The sequence below is a fragment of the Montipora capricornis genome, chromosome 4 (genome assembly GCF_036669925.1).
Source record: "Montipora capricornis isolate CH-2021 chromosome 4, ASM3666992v2, whole genome shotgun sequence".
NCBI lineage: Eukaryota > Metazoa > Cnidaria > Anthozoa > Scleractinia > Acroporidae > Montipora > Montipora capricornis.
Window position 1 is genome coordinate 7,197,720 of NC_090886.1, and position 27,500 is coordinate 7,225,219.

The window sequence follows — 27,500 nt, forward strand, 5'->3', positions numbered from 1 at the left end:
CACTGTATACTATTGTCATTTCTATTCACAGTCATGGAGCCAAAAACTTCCTTTATTGACTGGAGGGCAGGTTGCAGGTGATTGTTTTACAATATTAAAGTTCTGAAACATAGTGTTATCAGGCCTAATACTAGCATTAGTAAAAGTTTGGATTGTTTCACAGGGATCCATATTCATTTTATATCGAAGTCGTCAGCCGGGCAAGTGCTCCTTACGTACGTATAGGAAATGGTCGATAAAATTACTTGTAACTTGAGCATTCATGTTTACAAATTTTGACTTTGGAGTATTGTTATTTGCACCGTGGGAACCCGATTTACAGTGGTCCATATCTACCACGGCAAAATGTACTTGAATGCAGCTTACAAAGTTACCATTCAAAGACCCAAAGTTTGGATGCTGTTGTCTAGTGTCTTCCTTTTATATGCTATCAAGATTTTGTTTTTGCTGTTTGTAAGCTGAGCAGGTTCTGCTCTACTTGTTTTCCTTTTTGCCGGAGGTGGCAAAACACCTTGTAACTATCAGCTGAGACCACGAGTCACCCCTTGCTCTTTTCTAAATGACTTACTAACAACCATGCCAGCGGTGAGCTACATGAAAATTGAGCCTGCGATTGTTTCATGGAAAGTACTGCAGGGTCAAAGATGGCGCCAAAACTTGAGATTTCATTGCTGCAGAGCTCTCAAGTCTTACAGTTTCCAAAGAGTGAGATGCTTGCTGCAGATGGCATCAAAGGCACAAGTGTTCTGTGTTTCTTGTGCCAGAGGCGCCAAAAACTTCTAGGGGGGTCCGGGGGTATGCTCCCCTGGAAAGTTTTTGAAATTTGAACATCTCAAATTGCTGGAAACGCACCGTTTTGGTTTTTTCATACTGCTTGCTAAGAGAGCCCATTTTATTATGGTCAGCATGAGCTAACATATCGGCCTATACTTTGTATATTAACGGTGAAAGACCTGAAGAAACGAAGAAATTGGTCGCACCCGAACAGATAGAGAATTGGCCGAAGTTCAGTGTCAGTGAGGTAATGAATTCAGAATTCATAAGCAATTCTGAGGCCCTGTTAGGGGGGGTGCCCATGTCCTCCGTCTGAATTTCACAGCTATGTCGCAATTTCGGAACATTCTTGTGTCGCCTGTTGGAATTTCATTAATAAATTTTAGCTCGTTGCCCCTATGACAATCCCCATTTGCTGGAACGATGCCAACCGAACATACGGCCTCTATCTTTAGTACTTTTAATCCCAGGGCTTTGAGACCTTTTTTAATGTTTAACACCTATTCAGACTACTTGGAATAGTTGTTGAAGTCAATGAAATTCCATTTAGTAAACTATACAAGTGCATAAATGCCTAATCTGGCAAAACAATCGAGCTATAATAGCATTTCTACAATTCTGGTGGTGCAAGAGTCTAATGTTTCTTCCGACTTCAACTCTGATTTAGTTGTCAGACTGTGCTTTTCTGTAACTATAACAACCCAGGAGGAAGGACATTATCGACCATTCATTATCCGCAAGGCATGCGTTTACAAAAGGTCTGTGAAAAATCATAGGTAGTAGAGGGGACTGGTTAGGAAACTCGGCAAACTTCAAAGGGTTGAACAATAGCGCGGTCTCTAATGATGAATAGACCCGTAACGTGACTCTGACCGTGGACAAGTTCAGCACTCCGACGATTCGCTTATGACTCTGATAGTGATGTATTTCAATAACTCGCTTACGATTTGGAACACCGATGGCTGGCATTTTGCATTCATGAAAAGATATTAATTAAAACATCACTCATCCAACGGACGACCTTTGGAGTTCTTATATTCGTCAGGACGGGTTTCGTCTGGGACGACCGGACGACTGCGAATGTGGATCCCTGGTTTCAGCTATGGAGAAACAATGACCTGCAACCCTACCCTGCAACCTGCAGTGTACACCCTCCATTTATTGTCTTGATGTTGTTGTTTTTAAGAGTTAATCAGATATCGGAGGGTGTAAACTGGCTCGAAATAGGTTCTCTTTTCAAACAAATAAACATATTCTGTTTTTAGATACAGTTAGGGTAATCGTATCAAGACAAAACTTGGCCAGGGTATTAACCCATCGACATCCAAATCGGCCGAAACCGGCCAGACTTAGTATTTTACTCTGTCTAACGGCAGACGATTTTACCCGTCAATGGGGAACCCCTGGGAGTCAATGGGTTAAGTATCCATCATAGATTTCTCACAACGCGTTTTCCTCCAAAATAACGTTACCATGGCAACGATATAAGGCAGTTCTTTGAGTCTTAAAATCAAGATATATTGTCTTTTTTGAAAAAAATGGGACGGTGAAATCTTCCCATTCAGCGTTACCAGGTAATGTTAGCAATAATCTCTAAAATATTTAAAATTCAACAAAATCTGTAAAAAAAGTTTTTTTTTGAAATGTTGCTAATTTCTTTTTTCACCTACAGACTTTTTTTAAATTTGAAAGACAAATGTTTTAAATTAATCTAAGCTAACATGCAAAAAATGAAAAAAATTCACCGTCCGGAAGCAGAGATATAAACGAGAAAGTTGCAAAATCAGGAAAAATGAGGGTTTTCCAAGATCAGCATTTACGCATGCGTCACCAGCACATTCGAGTCCGCACGCGAGTGGAGCTTCAGGCCAACACAAACGGATTTAAGTGACCATTAAACCATTTCTTTAGAATTTTAGTAGTTTTCGTGAATAGGAGATATATTTATATTCCATATATATAAAGGAATTATGAGAAAGGTGAGCGAAATTAGTGGTATTTTTTAATTTCTGGTGACCCATTTGACGCGAGCAGCTTACGAATTGCGTGTGTGGCTTACGCGTGCGCGCTCAGCTGAAAACCCTCTTGAGCGTCGTTAAGTCTTACTCCCAGCAGTCAATGGGTTGATTAATCGGGGCATAGTTTTTGAGTGGATATAGAGGTTTTTAACCCATTGACTCCTGAATTGCCTTCCATTGACGAGTAAAATTGTATGGAGTTGGACACTCCCACTCTCACTCCTAGTGGTCAATGGGTTAAGCCTGCCACATCGGCGTTGCTAAAACGAGGGTAAGGGTAAGACCAAGGGTCACAGTAAGGGTAAGGATACGAATACAGAAAGTATCCTAAAAATGCATAAAAGCTAACCTTAAACTTTTGTTAGGCCTAATTAGGCCTAAGGTTAGCTTTTATGCATGTTTAGGATACCTAAAGTATTCATATCCTTACCCTTACCCTGACACTTGGTCTTACCCTTACCCTCGTTTTAGAAACGCCACTGCCACATTTGAGTTGGGTAAAAACAAGTATTTGAAAAATATTTTCTCTCAGCCTTTTCTTCCAGCCTGTTTAGGATACTCTTGCCTTTGATTATTGCTACCGGTAATGAAAGAGATTCAGTTACATATAACTGTATCAAAGGAAAATGTATTGGAACCTTTTCAACGTAGGTGCCAATTTTTGGAGAGTTTTACAACTGCACTGGAACAAAATACGAAGATACTTGTGAGGTGAAATGTCGTCAATACTTCAACAAAACTGTTTCCAACATAAAGTGTGGTTCAGATGGGAGATGGAATAAACTGTTTGGAGGTGGGTTTTAATATTGTGCCCCTGTCGCTGTCAAATTGAAATCAATAAGGAACATCCTCATAAACATCCCGTTTTTTTAAACTTAAGGAAATAGATCATATAGGCTCTGCACAATTGTAGCTGTAAATAATCATGGCCCAAACATTTTTTCAATTTGGTTAAACATTCAAATTTCTGTCGTCTTATGAAAAATGAGAAATTGAGGACAAACGTTTATGACTGAGTGGGTGAGAGGCAAAGATATACTATTGATGAGAGCCACAAAATGCAATACAAGTCAGAACTTCACTGAAAAATATGTTTTTTGTTATCAAATGTACAACCATTCAACTTACAAGCTCAGTCATGGAAGAAAAAAACTGACAGTTTTGCGATCCTTGAGTAACTTCTGCAGTGAATGAAATTATTGTTGTCTCAAGGAGAAACAGCAAAATGCAATTTGTTTTTATGTGGGGATGTATGTGTCTTGAAAATAAAATATATTTTGGTTAGGTGCAACAAAAAAAAATATTGATGAGCCTTTAAATTCACAAAAGTCAACTTTCTTGCGTTTTTGAAGCTACAACAAGTTGCAAAAATAGTGGAGACACTTCACCTTCTTGGGGCGTTATTAATTTCCCTATTATCCCTCACACTGCTGGCCCCTCCCCCCCTTATCAGTGTTGATAGCAAGACAAAAAAATGTTGGGAACTTAAAGCAGTCAACATTGAAAGGGGGAGAGAGGAGAGGAAGTGGGAAAGGTTTAAATTCTAGATACGGCGGGCACTGGAAGCTAGAAAAGGGGTTTTTTAATGAAAGTGTCTCAACAATTTGGCAACTTGTTGTAGCTAGTATATTGAGTAGACCTTGACTAAGAAGATACTCAAGTCACAGTATAAGCAGTCTTGTCAATATTCTGATACTCTTGGACAGCTTAATTTTAAATCTGAAGTACAAAGCTATGGCAACTGTAAGTAAACCAACTCCCATTTTTTTCCCCTGCAGTTTGCATTGCAGCCGACCCTTGCATCTTGTGCAATAAGGTGAATGGCTCATGCATCCAGTTGCTACATAATTCAAATGCTTTCTGCCAGTGCAAACTGGGCTTTGCTGGAAATGGTGAACAGTGTGGGAAAGATTCTGACTTGGATGGCTTTCCTGACCAGGCATTGTCTTGTTTTGAACAACACTGCAAGATTGACAACTGCCCATCCATCCCAAACAGTGGACAAGAAGATAATGATGGGGATAATCTCGGCAATGTTTGCGATGTCGATGACGACAATGACAATGTTACTGATACCAATGATAATTGCAAGTTTAAAGTGAATCTTGGCCAGGAAGACTATGACAGAGATGGTATCGGAGATGAGTGTGATAACTGTGTCAATGTTGCAAACGTAGATCAGAGAGACAGTGATGGTGACGGTGTTGGAGATGCTTGTGATCGAGATTTGGACAACGATGGAGTGGAAAAAGAGGATAATTGTCCTCTGGTCTACAACCCAGGCCAGGAGGATGTTGATAACGATGGTGTTGGAGATGCATGTGACAACTGCATAGAAGTTTCAAATGCTCAACAGATGGATATTAATGAGAATCTTATTGGTGACCGTTGTGACGAAAATGCAGATGAAGATCAAGATGACGTGGGTGATAGTACAGACAACTGCAAAGCCGTACCCAATGGAGATCAAGTAAGCTTTCTTGTCAGATCTTTGCTAAAGTAGTGACACAAGATCTTTCCTTGCCAGTGATCTTAGACTGTGAAGCCATAGAGATCTTAGTTACAGTCTGTCCATTATGCCATCAAGTGACAGTTTCACTGAGGGCAAATGTGGTTCCGGTACTCCTAAGTAGAACATAAAACATTGACTTTTTTGGTGAGCAAACTTTCAAGTTTTGGATCATTATTTCACTGCTGGATACAACTTAAAGGTTGACACATTATAGACTTAACGGGTTTCTTGTACTAAAGGAAATTTGGGGCCACAGGGCCTGACCACTACAAACAGGTCGCTGTTTTGCGAATGTTTTCTGTAAAATGTAGGGAATGAAGGAATTACTCCTTATCTTAAAAATTTCAATATTTGTCTCCAGCTCGACACTGAAAATGACAAGCTTGGAGACAGCTGCGACAGTGATAAAGATGGAGATGGCATTTTGAATTCAGAAGACAACTGCCCTCTTGTAGCAAACACAAATCAGGTGAGCTCCAAATTTGGGGCCGACACGCAGCTCGCGGAATGACTCTCGGGATTGGTTCAGAAAACAACAGACACAAAGAATGATACAAAAGAAACAATGGACCCTAATCCTAAAAACAATAGAGCTGAATCCTAAAGGATCCAATAAAATTAGATGTTAATTGTAAAGAGCTGCATCCTGACTGAAAAATTCACACTGATTTTCAACAGTTTATTATTAATTTTGGCTATTTATCATTCCTCCCTGCCAGTCTCCCTTCCTTTCTTCCTTCATCCTTCTTTCCTTCCTTGCTTCTCTCCTTCACTCCTTCCTTTCTTCTTTCTGACCTCCTTGTTTCCCTTCATTGCTTCTTACTTTCCATCCTCACTCCCTTCATTCTTCCTTTCTTCCTTCCTTCCACTGTTTCCCTGACAGGAACTGATTCAGCCTCATCATCTGAAAATGCGTAGACTTGTACTCTTATATAATCATGATTATGGTTATCAAAGCAAAGACAGGAGCAGGGAGAAAGATTACTGTCCTCTTTCAATTCTGCAGTAAAATAAGAGGTTATAAGAAAACTCATTGTTTTCTAAAGTGTTGTCCCAGTCAGGACTTGAAAGTAAGACCTATGTTATGGTTCAATTATATGTTTGGTTAAAAATTTTTTAAGCAAGTTCCATTTTTAATTTTCCTTTGTTTCAGATTATGGTTATGAATATTAGGCAATGAAAAATCAAATTTGAACCACAACAGTCCTTCCTTAGCAGAGATGGGTCATAATTTGTACATTTGACAATGTGGAAGATTTGATTTGATAAGTTAAGGGCCTCCGTGCACCTCGCAAGACTAAATCCGGGCTACACATTGTAACATAGTGAGAAAAACACGTCCCAACATTGTTGTAAGAATGCTTCTAACAATGTTGGATACGCATAACATTGTTGGAAGCATGTCACTTTTGTTGCGTAACCTTATGATGGCGTATGTTTTGTTTGTGTTTTGGAGACTGGGCCCTTAACCCTGATTGGTCTTTGCAATACAACATTGTTGAAAGGGCAGCTACAAGTGTCAACGTTTGTTGTGTGTTGGACAAAATGCATGCTACACATTCCAACCTTTTTGATCCAACAAATGTTTTGTAACAATGTTTGAATGTGTAGCCAGAGCTTAAGTTGTCACAGTGACTGAAGTAAATTTATCTATTTGAAGTGTGGGTTATTGACGAAAGGTAGAAGATTAGTGACCCTTGCACTTAACTGGACAATTTAAACGCACTTCAAATATATACCTGGTACATTCATTTCATATTTCTTCACTCCTTTCACGGGAACATGTGAACCCAACAAATTGACTGGCTCCCAGTTGAGTGGCCTCATAGCTCAGTTTATAGAGTATTTGGGTATCACAGAGGTCATTGGTTTTAGTCCCATTGAAGCAGACTGAATGTTTCAGGTGTCTATTAGACTGGGCCCGGTTGTTCAAAAGCTGATTAGCGCTAATCCCAGATTAAAATTTAACAGAGGAGTTTATTTCTCTACTCCTAAATGCTGTTCAACGCTGATATTCGGCAAAACTTTACATTAAAAGAAGTCAATCTTGAGAAACATAGATAAGCAAAAGAAACTTTTACCAAAAAGTTGAAAACGTGAAATGAAAATTTACGCTAATCCTGGATTAAGTTAATCGGCTTGCGAACAACTGGGCCCAGTTGCTTAAATTGTTCAGATAAGTGCGGGGATTGAGTGTTAAGTATTTATGAGTCAATGAGTCATGAGTCAATGAGTCAATGAGTCAACGAGTCAACGAGTTAGTGCAGTTAAAATGAAAGCTAAAATTTCAGACAGTGCTTAGGCCTAATCACTGAAACGAGGGCGTAGGCTTAATCAACAAATTATTGATATATTCACTGTTAGTCTCATTGACTCATGCCCCATGACTCATTGACTCATTGACTCATTTGACTCATAAAACATGCGTTCTCGCAGGGATTACTTCGGTCTTTCATGAGTTGTTATTATCATCCTTTGAGATTTTCACTCTGACCAGCTAAGGCCAATGGAGGGGTTACCAATCCTGATTGTGACATCCACCTAACCAGCAGGTACAATGACAATGTCCCCAAGGTCATCTTGCATTTGCGGGCCACAAACTTGAGTGACGTGTGAAGTCTCATGGGAATCAAACCCGGGCCACATTGGTGGGAGGCGAGTGCTCTCACCACTGTGCCAGCCCTCCTCCTGAGTGAGCAGGTTTTCTTGGCATTGTGGTCTGTGCTATTTCCCGGCAAACATTGATCAGCAGGGGCAGTGATGCCTAAGAACTTTTAAGGCTTTTCCCCAAGGTCATCTTGCATTTCTGTTCTACCTGTGTAACATCATCATTATCTGGTCGAGCTAGCTCAGACGTGTGGCCTATCACGCCATCCACCCCGATCTTGCATCAAGGTTGAAAGATCTTCAGGTAGACATCCAGGGTCTCTGCATAGTAGTAGCTGGTTGACCAATTCAGTTTTGGCCATGGTGAGGAGTCCAGAGTAAGACGTCACAGTTTGCAAGTTCTTGCTTCATTCCCCAGCAATTTCCAGCAAAGTGTATTCTTCACTTATGTAAAATAGTTGAAATTACAGGTCCATGGGTCTATAGAGCTGTGATTTGGTGGGATTTTGTCTCTATGAGATGTTCAGAACAGCTGTACAAGCATCCGAGTGTACACTAGGTACATCAACGTTTTCCAAAATGACCAAAAAATGATACCTCTGTAACAATCAGAGGTTATTGAAACATTCCCTGCATTAGACTTTCCAAAGAATGTCATAGGCGAGGAAGGGATTTGCTAACGCTGTGTTCTACCTCATGCAGGCTGACGCTGATGGTGATGGCATTGGTGATGTCTGTGTTGGTGATACTGATAGTGATTTCACCTTTGATTATCAGGTATCCTTTTTTTTTTCTTGCCAAACCACTGGTTAAAACTGTGCTAATAGAATCTTGTCAATTGAAACACCACAAAAACTTCAATGGACCACCCATCTTACTCGGCAGGTACAAAAGACAGGTCACAACTCACAGCTAGGTCAATGTTTACCAATACAGAAAGAATCCTAAATATTCATTTAAGCCAACCTAATAGACCTAATGTTAGCATTCGAAAACGGTTAGGGTTGTTTCTGTATCGATAAAAAGGTGACCTGCTTGTCACCTGTGACCTGTATTTTGTACCTGCCCCTTCTTACAAGATAAAATATAGGTTCTTGCAACCATGTTCCCAGGAGAGAGAGAGAGCCAGAATGCTACATTTCCTTTACCAACATATAATTAGGTCCAGTTTGAAGTGTTTTATTCCCACTGTGCACTGGCGGCAGTACACATCTGTAAAAGTTGCTCAAGACTTTGAGGTCTTCCTAGCTATGTAGATATAAGGACCATAAACCCAGTAGTGTTCACAGATTCTTTGCAAAGAGTTTGTACAATGTGTGAGCCAGTGAGCCGTGGGAGTCAACGGGCGAGCCATGCGATAAACTCGCAATTATTGGAAGCTAACTTTTTAAAAATCGGTCGTAACTCACAGTTATTGAAAGCTAACCATTTTTAAATGGGTGCTTAATTGACTTAAACACTGTTCATCAGCAGTATTTGAAATGGGTGCTTATAGACTTATATGCGAGTCAACATGCATGATTCACATGGCTCGCAGTTTGTCAAGACCCCTTTGTAGAATAATGAACTCCATTTAAGTGTCAAGTATATTTAGAATTGGGGCACCAATTGGGACACTGTACAGAAATCAAATCAACTCATATCAAGAGGAGAGGGGAAAACCCCAGGGGGGGGGGGACTCCCATATAAAAAGGACGGGGCTACTCGTTGGAAATTTTGAAAAGAACCCTTAAGAGGTACCAAGATCCTGTCTTATGGGCATGGCATGAAATTTATTCGCCCCTAAGAGGTACCAAATTATGGGTTTTAATTAGACAAAATTAAAAATTACTTAATTGTCGAATGTCTCCTGTCATAATTATTTGGCTCAATACCCTAAAAGGTACCACTAAAGCTCCCTCTGTGGACCTTTTAAGGCTGAACACCCTAAGAGGTACCAAAACCGCTTTTTTAACCCCTAAAAGGTATGACAAGCACCCCAGTCCTTTTTATATGGGATTTCCCCCCTTCCCCGGGGGGAAGGGACCTCTTAGGGCAGAACGTAGAAGCAACAAACTCGAGTGACGTGTGAAGTCTCATGGGAATCAAACCCAGGCCACATTGGTGGGAGGCGAGTGCTCTCACCACTGCGCCAGCCCTCCTCCTGAGTGAGCAGGTTTTCTCGGCATTGTGGTCTGTGCTATTTTCCGGCAAGCACTGGTCAGCAGGAACGGTGATGCCTAAAAACTTTAAGGCTTTTGGTGTGAAAAGCCACCTAGGTGGGCTTTGTTTGGTGCTGGAACATTTAAATGTAGATGTTCAGCTGATGCCATCATATCAGTTATTGGACTATGATATTAAGGTACATGTTTAACATACAATTAAATGATTATAAGCATTTTCAAACAACATTAAACCATTATAGAAAGGCTCCAATGGGGACATTCACACCTCAAACGCCCTAGGGTGCGCCCCATTGACGAGTAAAATCATTTGGCGTTAGACAGAGTAAAATCTTCTGGTGTTTGACAGAGTAAAATCTATTGGCGTTAGAGTAAAATCCATCAAGTGTCACTCTCAGGGGTCAATGGGGTAATGAAGTTTGAGTTTTAAGTGTGAAAGAAACTGCTACTGACATGCTCAAGTTTGTTTTCAAATCATCCATCACCGATCTGACTTACTTTTTGCTGTGCAGGATGACTATCCAGTGAACAGATTCTTGAACCAAACTGACTTTAGTCTGTATCAGGAAGTCATTTTAGATGGTGTCGGGAAGGCACAAGTACCTCCAAAATGGAATGTTTTCAATGAGGGGCGAGAAATTGTGCAAACTGCAAATGGGTAAGTGCTTTCTACTTACATAATTCAAAGTCCTTTTTCAATAATTATATTAACTCCTGAACCATCACCCACTGATAAATAAAACTGTCCAGACAGAGTAAAATCTAACAAGTGTCAATCCTAGTTCTGAGTGAATGGGTTATAAAGGGGAGCCAGAGTGGTGCACTGGCAGGGAAGCATTTACCTTTCAGTATTGTGGCTTGGATCGATTCTGGCCAAATGTGGGTAAAATTAACTCATTGATTCCCAGGAGTGAGACTTAAGAGATGATTTTACTTGTCAGTGGGGATTTGGGGGGGGGGGGGGGGTGTTGGCATTCAGGGGCCAATTGGTGCTACTATGACTAAAAAAAATCAATTCTTATTTTCCTTTGGATTTACAAACTATATAATATAATTAATGTTAACTAAACGCCAAGTCTCCCATGTTTTACTAGCCATGCGAATTTCGCATTTAAGTCTAAACACCCATTTCAAATATAGCGCTGATAAACAGTAATTAGGTCTAAGCGCCCATAAATTTTCAAACGGTTAGCTTTCAATAACTGTGTGACTCCCATGTTGACTTGAATGGCTCGCCATGTTGGCTCGCATGACTTGCAGCCATGCATGGCTCACATGACTCCCAGTACAGTCATGGTTCACATGGCTCACAGCCATGGCTCACATGACTCACCGGCTTGCACATTGTCCCAACTCTCTAAATTTTGCTGAGATGTTTTTGTGGGTACTCCAATTTTACGCTCTTGTAAAGGAATCAAGGGTTAATAACCTTTTTCCTCTTAAGAGTGACACTTACAAGACTTTTACTCTGTATAATGCCAGACTGGTTGACTCGTCAATGGCGGCCATGTTAGGGCTGAAAGGGCTCTTTCACTGCTGACTTTTCTACTGTCTGTACACCCCATAACTGCTGCATTTTTTCTGCAATGTTAGACACCACACAAACCACTCTCAAAGAATAAACTATAACTTTGGTTCTTCTGACACTGCTACGATAATATTTACAGGACCAATATTATACATGAAAAACTTACTCGATTCTGATTGGCTGAGAGCATTGCAATACAAGTGTAACACAGTGCAAAAAAAGTGTAATACCAGTGCAAATTACATGTCGAAATTCTGGATTATGATTGGCTAATAAACAATAGGGTTTGCTCAGAACCAATCAAAATCTTTTGCCTTCAAATCAAGCATGCGCCCTGAATGGCACAATTTATGATGCAATTTTTCCCTGATTCTGTCACTCAGATACGCGTGTGTTAAGTTTCTTCTGCTTAACCAACTCAAAGTTTTTCATGTATATTATTACTAAGTAATCGCCTGATTTTTCTCTTGCAAGTTTGGAATAAATAAGTACTTGTAGATTTTTTCAAAGACAAATTTCACTCGCGCTATGGGCTCGTGCTTATTTATTCCAAATTGCACTCAAAATCATGTGATTACCTAATAGTACGGATGATATACAATCAAAAATTTAACATTGTTTGAGCTGTCTTAATTTATGTGAAAGCATGGCCTATCTATCTTATCTAAATAAAGAAATACAGTAAACACCATTTCACAAGTTCATGTCTATGCCAATGACAAGGAAGGAAACATGTCTTGAATCACTTGGTTTTGTTTAGAACTATCATTCAAAAATGGCATAACTAGTCAAACTACCGTTGTCCTGTAGGGTATGAGAAAGAATTCTATTGCATGCATGCCCCTGTAGGAAAAAAACAGCACTTTGGGGACACTTTAATTTCTCGTGTCAAGTATTCTCAACATTCGCACTGGGAGTCATGCAATCCTATCGCGTTGAGTCCACTCAACAGCAGAAGTGAAAGAGTTAAATTAATAATAATTATTAAAACTGATTTTTTTATTTGTGGTTGTTTTTCAGCAACCCAGGCCTGTTGATAAGCTACACAAAATTTGGACATGTTGACTACCGTGGAACATTCTTTATATCTGATAATACAGATGATGATTTTGCTGGCATTGTTTTTGGTTACCAGAGCAACAGGTAATTAGGCCGGGTGTACATTTTCAACAAGATATTGTAAAAAAAGCTAGGAAGTGATCGTCAATGAAAAGTTGAGAGTATTATCAGAGTAAAGTTCGTCTATTTTCGGTGAATAATTAATATTATTGTAGATGCATCTAAGTGCATGGACATGTTTGCTTCAAATGTTTAGCTAGCCAATATTGAAAGTATAACAGACTGTAAGTATTTCGTTAAATTTCCTTATGTTTCAACTGAAGCTCAAATTTTGACAGGACTTAAGAATTCATTGGAAGGAAGACCACATGGCTATTTAAAAGTGCCGAGTCAGAGAAGTCATGTCTATAACACATGTCTCGCTCGGGTCACAGGTCAACACTGGAAGTCCCTGCTCCGCTGATGAACAAACTAAGTCAGAAGTTTTCCCTGGAGCTGAAGCAACATTTTTGAAGAGTGATTAGGGCTAGGAGACACGTTTGGTGTTGTTTATTCATCTGTAGCACAGTGAATTGTCCACTGACCTGTGACCTGTGTTTTAGACTCACTGAGTCAGAAAACTGACCATGGAGCTGAGGGAAAAGTGCAAGCTGGCCGTCAGAATAATCCGTTACTATTGGTACAATATCAAACTGGTTTAAAGGGAAGCACCCAAATCACTTGCTTGGCTGCTGCTTGACGAGTTTTACTGGGGAAAAGCATTTTAGGAAATTAGTTCTTTCAATTCTTTTCTTCTTTGGGCAGGAAATTTTATGTGTGTTCGTGGAAGAGACTGACCCAGTCATACAATTTAGATGCCAATGCACCTTACCCAAGATCAGTTGGAAGGAAAGGAATCAACCTTATGGTATGTCAACACAGTGCATCAGCTGACTCGAGATGATGTACATATAGCTACCATCCCCTTAGCTTTAATTTCAATTATAACGAAATTTGGAAGGCTGCACTTTATAGCCTTATCAAACCAATTTTTACATCTAAATTCTTGTGCCCTCATTGGCTAATTTTTATCATCAATGAGAGTAGACAGATAATTCTAATTTATGTGAAAATCTGTGCAACGGTCAACTTTTTAACGAATGAAATTTTATGACTATAAATTTGTAAGTAGCCAATCAGAAAGTGAGAAAAGCTATTGACAAAAGGTTCGCATCATTATTTGAATAAAGTTCATGCTCATACCTGTTTACTGCATCTTTTCCTCTCATTTTAACCTGGCAATTAACCATTTTGGGGTTTTGTTATTAATAATAATAATTATTGTAAAAAACAAATAATTATTTTACAATGGAATTATGCAATTTACCATCAATAAGAGGACAGACGCATTAAAAAATGACGTCAATTTGTTAAATTGATGTTAAAGATTGTTATTAATAATTATTGTTATTTTTAATTGTAAAGGATACTTCAATGCATACTTTGTGGTAGCTTAATTAGCCTGACATATGGAGGTGTCGGCCCTTCTGAGTGACTTATCAAACACCTTTCGGTATAGCAAACTCATGAAACACCTTGTTTTAAGTCCCTCTAGCATTCAAATGATGGTTGCAATCTAGTCTTATATTTCATAAGGATTCACAATTGCATAAAATGCCAAAACAATTTTAAAGAATTTAAAAGTGTTTTTGAAGGATGTGTTACCCTCGTTAAATAAAGTATTGCATTGTATTGTATACTTCAATGCATACTTTCTTGGCTAGCCTAAAATAACTGATGAGTTGATTACTTGCCAAAAGGTCTTTGATAGAGTGCCTTGGCAAGGAGGAAACATAATAATAATGCAAGTGATGAAAGTAAAGATTGTTATTTTTAAAAAATAACATTTTCATTATGTGTGAATTATGAATCATTCCATCTGGGTTAACTTTATATATAAATCATTTGATTTAATTGCCCCAGGCTATTGAATCACATTCAGGTCCTGGTATAAGCCTCAGAGATGCCCTGTGGGAGACAGGAAACACCATCAATCAGTCACATGTCCTGTGGTATGACCCTAAACCTCAGTGGGTTACTAATGTGGCTTATCGCTGGAGGCTCTTGCATGATCCAGACTCTGGACGAATTCGTTTGCGTTGGTATCAGGTGATGTGGAAATTATGTTGATCAGTGACGTGTTCAATATACACTGTAACCAGCATCCAGTGGTGGCTCAGTTGGTTGAGCATGATCAGGCTTTCATGCAAATCAGATCGTGAGTTGACAACCCCAGTCGGACCAACACCCAGGGTCTTAAAAACAACTGAGCAGAACATATACTGCCTTTGTAATTTTATCTGCAAGTCATTAGACTTTCAAGTCTTCTCAGACAAGGACTATAAACCATAGGCCCTTTTCACAACCCTTCTTGTCAATCAACAGTGTAGGAGCAGTCTGGGATGTTAAAGAACCCACAGGCTGTTCATGAACGGGGGAGACCGGTATAGTGGTCTCTGTCCTCCTTTCACATTCATGCATGGGTTTGGTGGGTGGATGAGATCAAATCTGGACTGATAGTGGCAGTTTCAAGAATAAAGAGCACAGCGTTGCTTTATATGAATATTATGGTTTTGTTAGTGAAGGGATTAGTTACTTTATTCATCCAAACACGGTTATTAAATTATGCTGGCCTTTCCTTACAGGGGAACAAACTTTTGTCAGACTCTGGGAACTTAATCGACAAGAGGTACAGAGGAGGTCGGCTTGGCATGTATGTCTTTTCACAGAAAAAAGTTCACTACTCTGCCTTGGTGGCACGCTCTCCTGAGGTAGCTAGCTACATGTAAATTAATTTTGTGGTCAAATGTTAGCATCTGTATCAAAAAAAGGCTTTTCAAACAGGGGCTAAAGTTGTTGCTTTGCTCTTTGCATGGTTTTTTTTTTGCCAGGGAAAATTTTAATGAATGAAATACATACATGTATTAATTTTTTAACTGTGGGTTATAGACAAAAGAGTGAAGTGATTGTCACACTTATCTGGACAATTTGAGCAATTTTTGTGTGTAGTATCACTAAGTATTTTTACGAATTGTGCTGTATTTTGACGAGCCCGCTGGGGTGAGTCAAAATACAAACAACGAGTAGAAATTCTCTGCAATACTACACACCAAAACCCCTAATAAGCTATATATTTATTATCCACCTTTTTTTTTGCGCTTAATTTTTAGTAAATGATTTGTAAACAACTGATGATGTGTGACAGATTTGTGCGTGCAGGGCCACGTCAGCATGCAGCTAAACTAGTCAAAGCGGTTCTCTTCTGTACAATATTGTGGAATGTTTGTACTCGTTTCCTGCCTTTTCTGTACAATAACTAATACATTTTATTTACATTCATTGAGACCTTTAACAGGAACATGTGAGCCCAACAAATTGACCTGCTCCCAACTGAGTGGCTTTATAGCACGGTCGGTAGAGTATTGCACCAGCATACTGCCATTGCAGAGGTCACGGGTTCAATGGATGCCGCCTGAACTTTTCAGGGTTTCTATAAGAGACGGTTGCTTAAATTGTCCAGATAAGTGCGGCAATCACAGCTTCACTCTTTCGAGAAAAATAGTTTTAATATTTTTGCTGTTATAATATTACTGTGCCACACTTGTAAATAGCTAACTGGTTTTACCTCAGGCCAGTTGGGATTGTTAACAGTTGTTGTTGTTGTGTGCTGTCGTTTCGGTGATTGTGTTTCATTGGCCCTGAAAAGTCCCTATGGGGAGTGGTCAATTCAGTATTTATGTAGGTACTGTGTTATGTGCTTGTTGAATCTTTTCTCCTATCGCCTGTCATTGCTTCAGAAAGAGATTGTCCCCAGTCATTCTAAAGTCATTTGCCTGATGGAAAATCCACTCCAATCTCTCAAACTGATTGTTACAGCTGTGGGAACAGCAACAAGCTCATCCTCACTGTACAAGTTAAGAATGCTTGGCATATGAAAATGATAAAATTAATCTTAAGCAACTGTGATCACCCTCTAAATTTTTAGATCAGAGATTATGCACTTACTCTAACTGGTGAAGATGCTTATGCTGACATTGAAGTTGTTAGCAACATCACTAAAGGGTCTGGCAGTTTCACAGTTGCAGCTTGGGTATGGATAACAGGAGCAAAGTGAGTCTTAATTTATAAAATTAAGTATGTTTTCCTCTTATAAAGAAAAACAAGTACCCCTCCTAAGGACGTTTTTAAAAGCAGAGTTGACATAGCATACCCAGGGTTGATTCCAAAACTCAACATATCATGTGGGTTGAATTCATTGGCTCTCCACTCTGCTCCAGGGAGTTTTGTCCACAGACACTTTTGTTTTATAACTTAAGCATTGTAGTTATTGTAGTTATTGTAGTTTTTTTAATAATTAAATTATTACAAAAGCTATTTTATTGTCAGTGTTATTCTATTATTTTAAACGATTTTTAGCTTAGTCTATAGTGAACAAAATGGTATATGAAATGAATCATATATTAAACTGCAGATATGAAATCAAGTGAAGCTATGATCCTAACAGTTACGAAGGCAGTTTTAGCAATTGTATACAGAAGCCTGAAAATTTCATGACTTCAACAGAGTTTGAACCCGTGATCTTGCGATGCTGATCAGACGCTCTAACCAACTGAGCTATGCCATTTGTGGGTTCAAATGTTCCCGTGATGAATGAATCAATGAATGAAATGATATATGAAATGACTCATATTGAACTGCGGATATGAAATTAAGGCAAACTATGATCCTTGTAGTTCAGGCTTCTCTACGCAGTTGCTAAAATTGTGTTTACAACTGCAAGGATCATACATGTAGCTTCACTTGATTAGTCTATGGCATTAGATGTTTAACTATCTTTAGTTGAAGTTTTCTTGAATTCCTGGTTTTTATTAATGTGCTCAGCTAAAATGAAAGAAATTTTTGTAAAGAAAACAGTCTGATTTTCTAAAGATGACTTAAAGATACCAACCCGGTCACCTTATCTTTGTTTAGGGACACAGAGATATCTGCCTTTTCATAGTGCAAAAGGAAGGATGGTTTATGATGTTTTGTCATATGTTTAAGTAATTATAATTGTAATACGTGAGTTTATAATGAAAGTGTACCTGTTAACATGTTTTCTTATGTCAGAAATGGATAAACTAAGGTAAACTGGTTTTAGTGTCTCAGGAGGTCTAGTTAAAAGCTTGTAAGCAGATATATATGAATTTAATTGTAACTGTATGTGTGTTTTTGTCAGAGTTGCCATTGAAGTCAAATAGATTAATATTATCTTTCTAGTGGAAGAATTGTTTGTGACCTTCCACCGATCACGTTTGGGGAGAGTACTCCTGATACAGGATTTTTGAAGCAGTCTACAGACGAGGAGGAAGATTTCAAAGTAATCCAAGACAAAACTTCAAGTTTAAACACTGGCCCATCGTCCGACCACACTTCAGGATCTGGATTTTATGCATATTTGGAAGCCTCAGGGGTTCTGAAGGGCAATAGGTTTTGTTAATGATCATGATAGATCTCAAAAACATTTTAGCAGAAATCCCATATGAAGCAATACTATTTTTTTCTCTCTCCCCGTTTCCACTTTTTCGTCTTTTGCATTTTCCACTTTTGCACTCTTTTAGGTCCATTTCCTTTTCTTTCTGTTTGCACTCCTTTTCACTCTCTTGGTGTTCACCCTCTTATTTTCCTGACCAGTAAACTGTTAGCATTTCCTTTTTCTTTTTCCTCTCTGCATTTCCCAGCTCCATTAAATTATCTCCCAGTTTGAACCATTTTAGTTCTCATAGTGACGGATACCCCTCTCTCTTATCTTTTCCACTCTCACAACAATATCAATGCAAACTTGTTGTCTGCAGGCCTCATTGGAGTCCCCTTGGTTTGCTGCTGGGGATGGCTGCAACATGAGCTTTTTTTACCACATGTTAGGTTCCACGATGGGAACCCTTCTTGTGGAAGTCAAGACAGTAGATAAAACATGGTTTGCGGTATTTTGGAAAGCTGGAGACCAAGGCAATAAGTGGCACCAGGGACAAGTGGATCTTTCGGTAAGAAACATTCTTGGGGACAGAGGTCAGGATGTGGGCAAAAGGACCATTAACAATAAAATTGTTATAATGAGGAGTCCTTCAGTTTAAACTGGAAAATAGTGTCAAACACAAGTCACATCTTGCCACCTCTGTAAATCCATCAGTGCTCCATTTTAAGGGTCTTTAAAGCTGCTAATAACCCATTGACTCCTGAGGGTTCCCCATTGACAAGTAAAATACTCAGTCTGGCCCGGTTTAGGCATCAAAGGGTTAAGCTACACAGAAAGGAGAGAAGTTGAAACAAGGATGCGAGATCCACTGGGATCAAACTCAGGATCTATTTCACCAAGGCTGCTCACTAACCAACTGTGCCATCACTTGCTCTAGTACTTTCAAGCTTTTTTTGTGAGTAGGTCAGATCCCTGGTGAAAAACTGATCCTCAGAGAATCTTTGAGTATTTCAAGGATCTTCTAAGATCTACAAAGACCTGTAAAAGATTTTTGAAGATGTGGACCTTTTGAGGAGAGATCTTCAATTGCCAAAAGGTGGTGTAAAGATCCTTAAGGACACAGTGAGGATCTTGTGAGGATCCTGCAAGGATCCTGGTAACAATCCGGTTTACAATTTTGGTGAGGATCCTTCAGGATCCTCAACTATTCTTTGAGAATCTTTCAAGGATCTTCAAGACAGACTGCTGCCTAACAGTCGTTGTGAGCACGGGTGACCAAATTTCTGAACAAGTAACCCAAACGGGTGGCTAACTTATCACAAGGTGATAATTAATTAATTCTGGGCTCTTAAAAAAATGACTCGGGCTACTAACTTTTAAGGTTGGAATTTAATTTAATTTATTAACTTTGCCAGCCAAGCTGACAGAGCGCCACAACAGTTCGCGCCAATTACTGTGGCCCCTTTTTTTTTACCCTCCCAACCATGATACACAACAGAAGACAGACCACAACACCGGGAATTATGTGCCCTACTCTTAGCGACAAGTGTGTGAGTTCTTTTACATCCCACAGGATTATGAACATTGAAGGGTTGTGAGATGGGACCTGTGGGTTATCGTCCTTATCCGAGAAGACTAGAGAGTCTAACCATTTGCAGATGTAATTACAAACTAAGGCAGCACTTTCTCCCTAGTTATTTAAAGACCCTGAGTGTCGGTCCGGCCTGAGTTGAACTCACCACCTCCCGCTTGACAGCCCGGTGCTCAACCAACTGAGCCACCAAAGGGCTCTGGAAAAATGTTCTTTGGCAGCAGTCTTGATCTTAAAAAACTTCAAAGATCTTCAAGGATTCAATGAAGAACTTTGAAGGATATTTTCAGGATCAGTTGGTTATTACTACCCACTACATTTATGTTGCATTCCAACAATATTAATATTGTTTGTCACAGTCTGTTTTTTATTCCCTAAACACAGATTGCTTTTTAATGTGTTCTGACCCAAAAAAGGGAAAAATCTTCAAACTGGGTCAGACACCAAAAAAAGTTTATAAATAATACCTAAGGGAAAACAATTTATTTCACCAGTAGGAGCATGACTGGAATGAATAATAATTATTGTAACAGTTGTGTTTTCACTGAAACTATAATAACAAATTCAATTTGTGAACAGTAGTTGCTTTCACCTTAATTAAGCTAGATAGAATCAGTTGTTCCTTTCGGTAACTTCAAATCTAGTGAATCCTGTTTGAAAAAAGATTTGCTAGATTTGAAATCCAAAGAATCCAAATCCGGATTTATGGATAAATTAATCAGTTGAACTAGTACTGGTATTTTCAGCTTGAGCGAACTCAGTCCTTCCCCTTTCCTACTCTTTGCCACCGTTCTGACATGTGGGCAAATGTTCCAAATAATGAAAATTATTTATTTATTAATTATTTGTAGTTAAGCATTGCTTAAAAGTTTCAATAACAATGTTAGACTAAGTGTAATTTGCTGTAATAAGCAGCTTTTTCAATAATTATTCGAGTTCACATTTAGCTACAACTTTGTGCATCTTTGTCCGTCAAACTGGCTTGTTAAATATTGCTAACTTATACGCTAAAAATTTTGAGTAATTTCTTGAGAGGCCACGATAATGAACGCATTCAAGAAATGTTACAGATCAAATTTCGAATTTCATGTTTCTTTCGTCTGCAAAATGATGCTGGCAAATCTTGGAACAAAAATCCTTTTTTGGATTTGCCAAAAGGAACACACTCTTAAAAGTACAATCCTGCAATAATTATCTTATGTTGAGCAAATGGACAATGGCAACTTGAGGGCCTTCAGTACCCTGAACATGAAGTTAATGTGAAAGGTCAAATCACTGGGATCAACTGTGGTGAGGTCAATGTAGCTGCTGTATACGCTCTGAATTTGCTTTGCAACATCACAGCCCCTTAGTTTAATACCGAGCACAGTTTTTCCTTGAACGGCGCCATGAATTTCATCATTTATTTGTTCATTAAACAGCTCAGGTGTCAAAATAAGTATAACTCGGGAAGCATTTCTTGATGGCTGTCTGTTGGTTGTGATGTTAAACCTCTTTGCTTCTAGCATTCCAATTATCCACTGTTTTACCCACATTCTTTCCTGTTTGCTGTGGTAAACATGGACTTGGTAGTCCTCCAGTACTATAAATGAATAAAAAGGCAATTTTTTATCTTTACAATAAATTATTGATCTGTAACTGTGATCAAGTCTCTGGGTTGAGTTTAATCAGGCCCATGAATCTGTTCATAACATTTGTAACTCTCTTAAAATGCTAACTGTATTGTGTATCAAGTGCTACGTTTGGTGGTCTATACTATCAGCTGACAGAAATGGCTCTTCAGGAGTCAAGCTAAGCTTGCTTTTAATACAACTTTGAGAGAGAGATTACAAGAGCAAAAGATTACATAACTGAATATTAGGTATCATCATTCTGATAAATCATAAATTGTCACACAAATCATAATTATTATTATTGTAACATACTGTGAATACAGCCAGTAGTTGTAATCTTTGCAGGAATGAGTTAAAATATCCACCACTAGCCACCAACACTGAGGTGAATAGTTGCTAATTATAGGTATTTTAAAAAGATTGTTTAATTATTTGAATTGGAGACAAAATAAATTTAGCAAGAAATGATCATGGTGGTAAAAATGTATCAACTTACTGTGATTTTCATAATTCTGCAGAATCTCGTCTTCAAGTGCCAATGGCCAAACTGCTTTTTGGCTTCCATCAATCAAACTTCCACGGAAAGCTGCGAGTTGACACAAAACCACGGAAGCCAAAATAAATTGATGTGTGACATAACCAACCAATGAGCATCGTTGGTTTCCATCATGATATATTCATACATTTGAACTCAATGCCGATGGAAAGCCATGGAATTTGCATTTTGCTCAAATCTTTTTTTCTGTATAACCTCTAATTTTGGCCTTGGAAGTTCAATGTGGGTTTCATTAGCTGTGAACTAAACAAAAACTCCAAATTATTTGCTTTCCCGGGGTGGAGTAGATCTTCTCTGCTATATTCGGAAATTTGATTGATGGAAGCCAAAACACAGTTTGGCACTTAGCGGGCGAGGTGAGATTCACAGAACTATGGAAATCACAGAAATTAATTAACAACTACTTGGTTTAATGGACCTCAGTCAGCTTAGTCAAGGATGACCTTGAACAAAATTCTGTCTGTCTACTTGAAGTAAAATGTAAGGGTAAGCTTAAGGTTAGTCACACACTGCCACAGGGGCTCACACAGCTGGAGCTTTAATCCCGCTTTCAAGTAGCATGGAGCAACTGAGAGTGTTGTTGCTCCTCTCCTGCTGAGTGGAGTGCTAGTGCACAGGGTTTTACCCCCACCAGTATGTAGCCGGTATCCATTTATACACCTGGGTGGAGAGAGACAATGTGGAGCGAAGTTTCTTGTCTGAGGAAACAACACACTGGCTGAGATAGGCCTTGAATCAACTATTCCTGGGGATGGGAGTCTGAAATTGCATTCACCACTACACCACAGTGTGCCTCCACACAACAATACCCACAATGTATAAGGGAAAGGAAAGGAAAGGAACTTTTTTTAATTGTTAAATTGTTCTAGCACTGGAGTTCTAATAATTATTGGGGACACTGTAAACTGAAATCAACAATTAATGCAAATCAAGTCAAATGTTGGTTTTGAAGGAGAAGAGAAAACCGGAGTACCTGGAGAAAACTTCTCAGTGCAGAGTAGAGAACCAAAAAACTCAACCCACATAATTATGACACTGAGTCTGGGAAACGAACCCGGGCCACATTGGTGGGAGGCGAGGGCTGTCACCACTGTGCCATCCCTGTGCCCCAAAAATTTGACAGTACATTACACTTTGTTAAATTTAGGTTCTCAGTTTCTTTAAGGCCCTGTTTTGAAAGCTATAACAGACTGAGGTATCTTGTTCAACTGGGTGCTTCTTAGATAATTTGTAAGTTATACTTAATGGATTATGCTGTCATACATGTAGCTGAATGTAGAATGATCATTATTAATAAAGATTATGAAATTCAAACAGTCATTACATTATTTTGTTCAAAACTCACATGCTTCCAACGATTTGGGGGTCTTTATCCTTAATGGATATCTGGCACTGCTGCTGGGTGTCCAGTGTCTCAAGTAAGGCTGCCAGTCATTTGTGCTGTTAATTGTAAACACATTGTTGTCTAGGAGCCACCGTAGATGTGCTGTTCTGTATTTGACAGCCTTGTTGTCTCCTTGCATTGAAAACTTGCCAAAATCTAAATATCAATTAAGTGAACTTGTTGGTACCATTCAAGGCCTGTAAGAAGCATCATGATGCCACTTTTTTTTCATTTACCGGTGATCCAAAGGAAAGGGCTAAGTATGACTTTCATCCTGAACATCATGTTAGGGTACAACGTTTTCAAACTTATTTTATGAATAAATCTCTTTGTCATACAGCGGATTCATTGTTTGGAATCTTTTACAACCATCCGCTGTCGGCACCAGAGATTATTCAAAAAGGTCAAAAAAGTCTCCCGCCCTCAGAAACTTGAACTTTAGTGAAGAGTCAGCACAACTGGGTTCCCAAATTGACAGTGATTTCTTTTTTTATTGATTTTATTCCTATCGTTTTTGTATTTGTAATTGTTTATTGTCCTATTAACATTAATTTTTTGCATGGCCCCATAAGCTATTATATTAGCTTTACAACCCACCAAGTTTAAATGAAAGATGTTATTGTCGTTTAAAATAATATGAAGTTTCGTATATAGCATGAAAATGAAAGTTGGAAAAATCATTGCAGTCAGTTGAACAAGGTAAACAGCTGCAATGGATAGCTTGATGGTGTAAAGAAGTATTTAAGTCTTCATCAAAGTGATATTAAATTTCCACCTTTTATCAAGTTTCATGTAAACTCTTGTATGGCAAAATGAGAAATGGAGAAGAAAGTATTTTTGTCTTATTTTGTGAAATTTGCCACAATAATCTTTGAATCCTTGACGTTCTTTGTTGATGTTTACGAGTCAGGTCTGCATGGCCAGGATTCAATGAACTATGAGTAAATCACAGGAACAACAAAAGCAAATTTTAACTAAAATACCTATGCATTCCTGTGGGTATCCCCTTGATGCAGGACTTCTGTCAACCAACTTTTTTGCACCATAACTATCTGAGGACCCAGTTATTGAAGACATGTCACCTTCCAGCAATCTTTATCAGGGGTAGCTGCATGAACATGTTCTTGAGAAAAATTAATAGTTGAACTTTTTATGTACACGTTGCAAGGAATTTTAGAGCTCTTCCTTTTTTTTTAAATGAAAATTCTTAAGTTATCCATCACATATTTTAAACTACTGTGCTCTAAGAAAATTATATTTCATTGAATTAAGTGAGGGACGCTTATTTTAAGCGCAAAATTATTGTGCTTAACCCACTGGTTTTTCTTTATCAAGTTCTTTGGGATGCCAACCAGGAAAATTGGAAAATAAATTCATTTGGATATAACTATTTGAAATAGCTACAAGTTGAGAATGGTACCTACCTTATCTTCAAGCAGATTTCATCTAAATTTGGTAAACATCTTATAACCATGGAATTTTTTTTTTTCATCTTTAATTTACATGCATATTACTGAAAAATACTATGTTTACCTCCAATATGATTGGTTTCAGATATTTAATATTTTATAACTTCACTTATGCAACAAAATTTGTCCTTTAGAACATAGAAAACAGGTGTACAAATGGTTACAATATTTTTGGTTGCATTTAGGGTGTAAATATCTGTAACAGTTATACTGAGCAACCAACCTCATTCACAGGGTCTTTCAACCTGTTACAACAAATTAGTTTTTGTGTTGAATTGCCCCAAAAATTTCCATTGGAACAATGTTATTGTAAGTTATTAAAATGATGACCATCTTCCAATTAAATGACTACTGAAAATTGCGAAACATACAAATAGCGGCCTCAATTAAAGATCAATTTATTACAGGAAGATTTCAAGTTAATTTAAAGTTCTGTAAAGGGTTTTGTAGAAGGTAAGAAAGTGCTATAAAAAACAAAAAAATGATTGAGTGACCTCTTTTGCACCTGAAGTTCTGCCACTGCGCAAAGCAACATTCAGGAAAATCTGAGGAATTTATTTCTGTTCTAAAAGAGAGTCAGAATTGTAAATAGCAAAAAGTTATTACCAAACCAAACTAAAATCTTGCCCCAAACCTTTTTTGGGTTTATTTTAGCATTAAGTGTCTAAATCTACGCAGCGTGAAACTGATTTGTTGTTTCTAGCACACTTGGCTTGCACACTTGGTGTGCACTGATGGTGCACACCAAGTGCCAGTTGTCCTGTACATGGATTATGTCCAATGCATGGATACCAATGTATGGTGACAGGAAGTAGTATCAACTTGAAGATGAATAATTATTACCAGTTTCAAAATAACATTTGAATGCTTCAGAGCTGAAAGAATTTATTACATCCGTCAAACTATGGCGGCAAAGTGCAAGCATGCAACTTGAGCCAACAAGATATATTTATCTCTTTCACTCAGTTTATTTCCACCAAAATGTGTCAGTAAATATTTTGTTGTTTTTGCAGGGTTACAAAGGATTGGTGGCTGTAAAATTCACAGCAGCACGGGGGGGGCCGTTACAGTGATATTGCCCTAGATGACATCTGGTTTAGGTGAGATGATTAAGTTGAAGGTCTACAGGTCAAGGTCAAGGTCAAGGTCAAGGTCAACAGCTCAAGTGACCATTGCACTTTGTTTTGGTCATTTTGCACAGCTGTGGCCAATTTAGGCAGATACAGCTGCACTAGAATTTGAGTGAAATGATGAGAAGGATAAAAGAGTTTTCCCATCTTTTTGTCCTTTCGCCTTTGTATTTTATTTGTCAAGCTCCTGTTACGTGAAATTTGACAATAATTTACCAAACATCAAACCAAAACCACAGCCCTATTTGGTATGAGTCCATAGTTGGCCTTGGCCTTGGCTCCAGTGTGGGAAATTATGGCAGGAGGGAGCAGAGATGGTGGCCCGGGTTTGATTTCCAGACTTGGCGTCATATGTGGGTTGAATTTGTTGGTTCTCTACTCTGCTCTGAGTGGTTTTTCTCCAGGTACTCCAGTTTTTCCCTCTCCTCAAAAACCAACATAATTGGTTTGATCTGAGTTTAGTTGATTTGATTTCTGTACAGTGCCTCAATTAGTGCCCAGTGCTAAAATACATTTGACACTTAATAAAGTTCATTAGTATAATTCTAGTAAAACAGTTGTTAGCATTGAACATGCACACTGATTGGCTACTGAAACTCTGGATATCCTTTGCTATTCACCTCTGAGCAATTTTCACCGAAATGCTGTAATCTTTGCGAGAATAAATGAGTTAATCTTTTTGTGCTGTTATCTCACTCTTTTAGTATATACTAAAACAACTATTCACCTTAGTGTCGGTGGCTAGCAGTGGATATTTAGCTTGCCACTTTGTGGCTCGTTAAATGTCCACAACTAGCCACCTCCACTCCAGTGAATAGTTGCTAATTATTTTATTTATATCATTGATGCAACATAGTCTTATACCCTTTCAACACCAACTTCTCCTATGAAAACAACATTGATTTAAATGGCCTTCTAGACAGTCTAATTGCGGAGGTCTTTTAACTTCTTTCAGTTCGAGATGTGGTTCCAAAGAGGCTTGTAACAGGAGCCATGAAATTCCCGTTTTTGGTACTAAACAAGGCTCAAGTAAGTTTCCTTCATGTTATTTTTCATTTGGAATTCTTAAATTAGTAGTGACAACATTTAGAAGACATGAAGTATCAGGGGTGCAGGGCTGGCACAGTGGTGAGAGCACTTGTCTCCCACCAATGTGGCCCGGGTTCAATTCCCAAACTCGGCATCATATGTTGGTTGAGTTTGTTGGTTCTAGTACTCTGCACCGAGAGGATTTCTGCGGGTACTCTGGTTTCCTCTCTCCTCAAAACCCACATTTGACTTGATTTGTGTTAATTGTTAATTTCAGTTTACAGTGTCCCCAATTAGTGCTCCAGCACTAGAATGACTTGACACTTAAATAAAGTTCCTTTCCTTTCTTTTACCTCCAAGGCTTACACCTGTCAGTAAGTGGTGGTCAAGTCAGAGTTGGATCAAATGGCAGTCATCTCCTCACTGGCAACTTTACTTACAACACTTGGACTCATGTTGCTTTGCAGTACAACAACAACACACAAGAGCAGGTTGGTCATATTTTCTTCTCAGGTGTGGTAAAGTTTGGGTCTTGTTGTTAGGGGCCTTGTTGTTAGGGGCCTTGTTGTTAAGT

The 27,500-nt window shown here is 38.6% G+C and overlaps 1 protein-coding gene and 1 pseudogene across 1 annotated transcript; one reads left to right on the plus strand and one right to left on the minus strand.

The window, feature by feature from the left end:
- The window catches only part of LOC138045418 (thrombospondin-1-like), a 38,521-nt pseudogene that overhangs the window by 5,112 nt on the left and 5,909 nt on the right, over positions 1 to 27,500 (plus strand).
- LOC138045424 (uncharacterized) lies at positions 19,378 to 25,729 on the minus strand. Its single transcript, XM_068891931.1, has 3 exons — positions 24,282 to 25,729; positions 23,260 to 23,454; positions 19,378 to 21,327 (listed from the first exon to the last, which is right to left on the minus strand). The coding sequence occupies exons 1-3, from the start codon at positions 24,373 to 24,375 to the stop codon at positions 20,942 to 20,944; spliced, it is 675 nt and encodes a 224-aa protein (XP_068748032.1). The 5' UTR covers positions 24,376 to 25,729; the 3' UTR covers positions 19,378 to 20,941.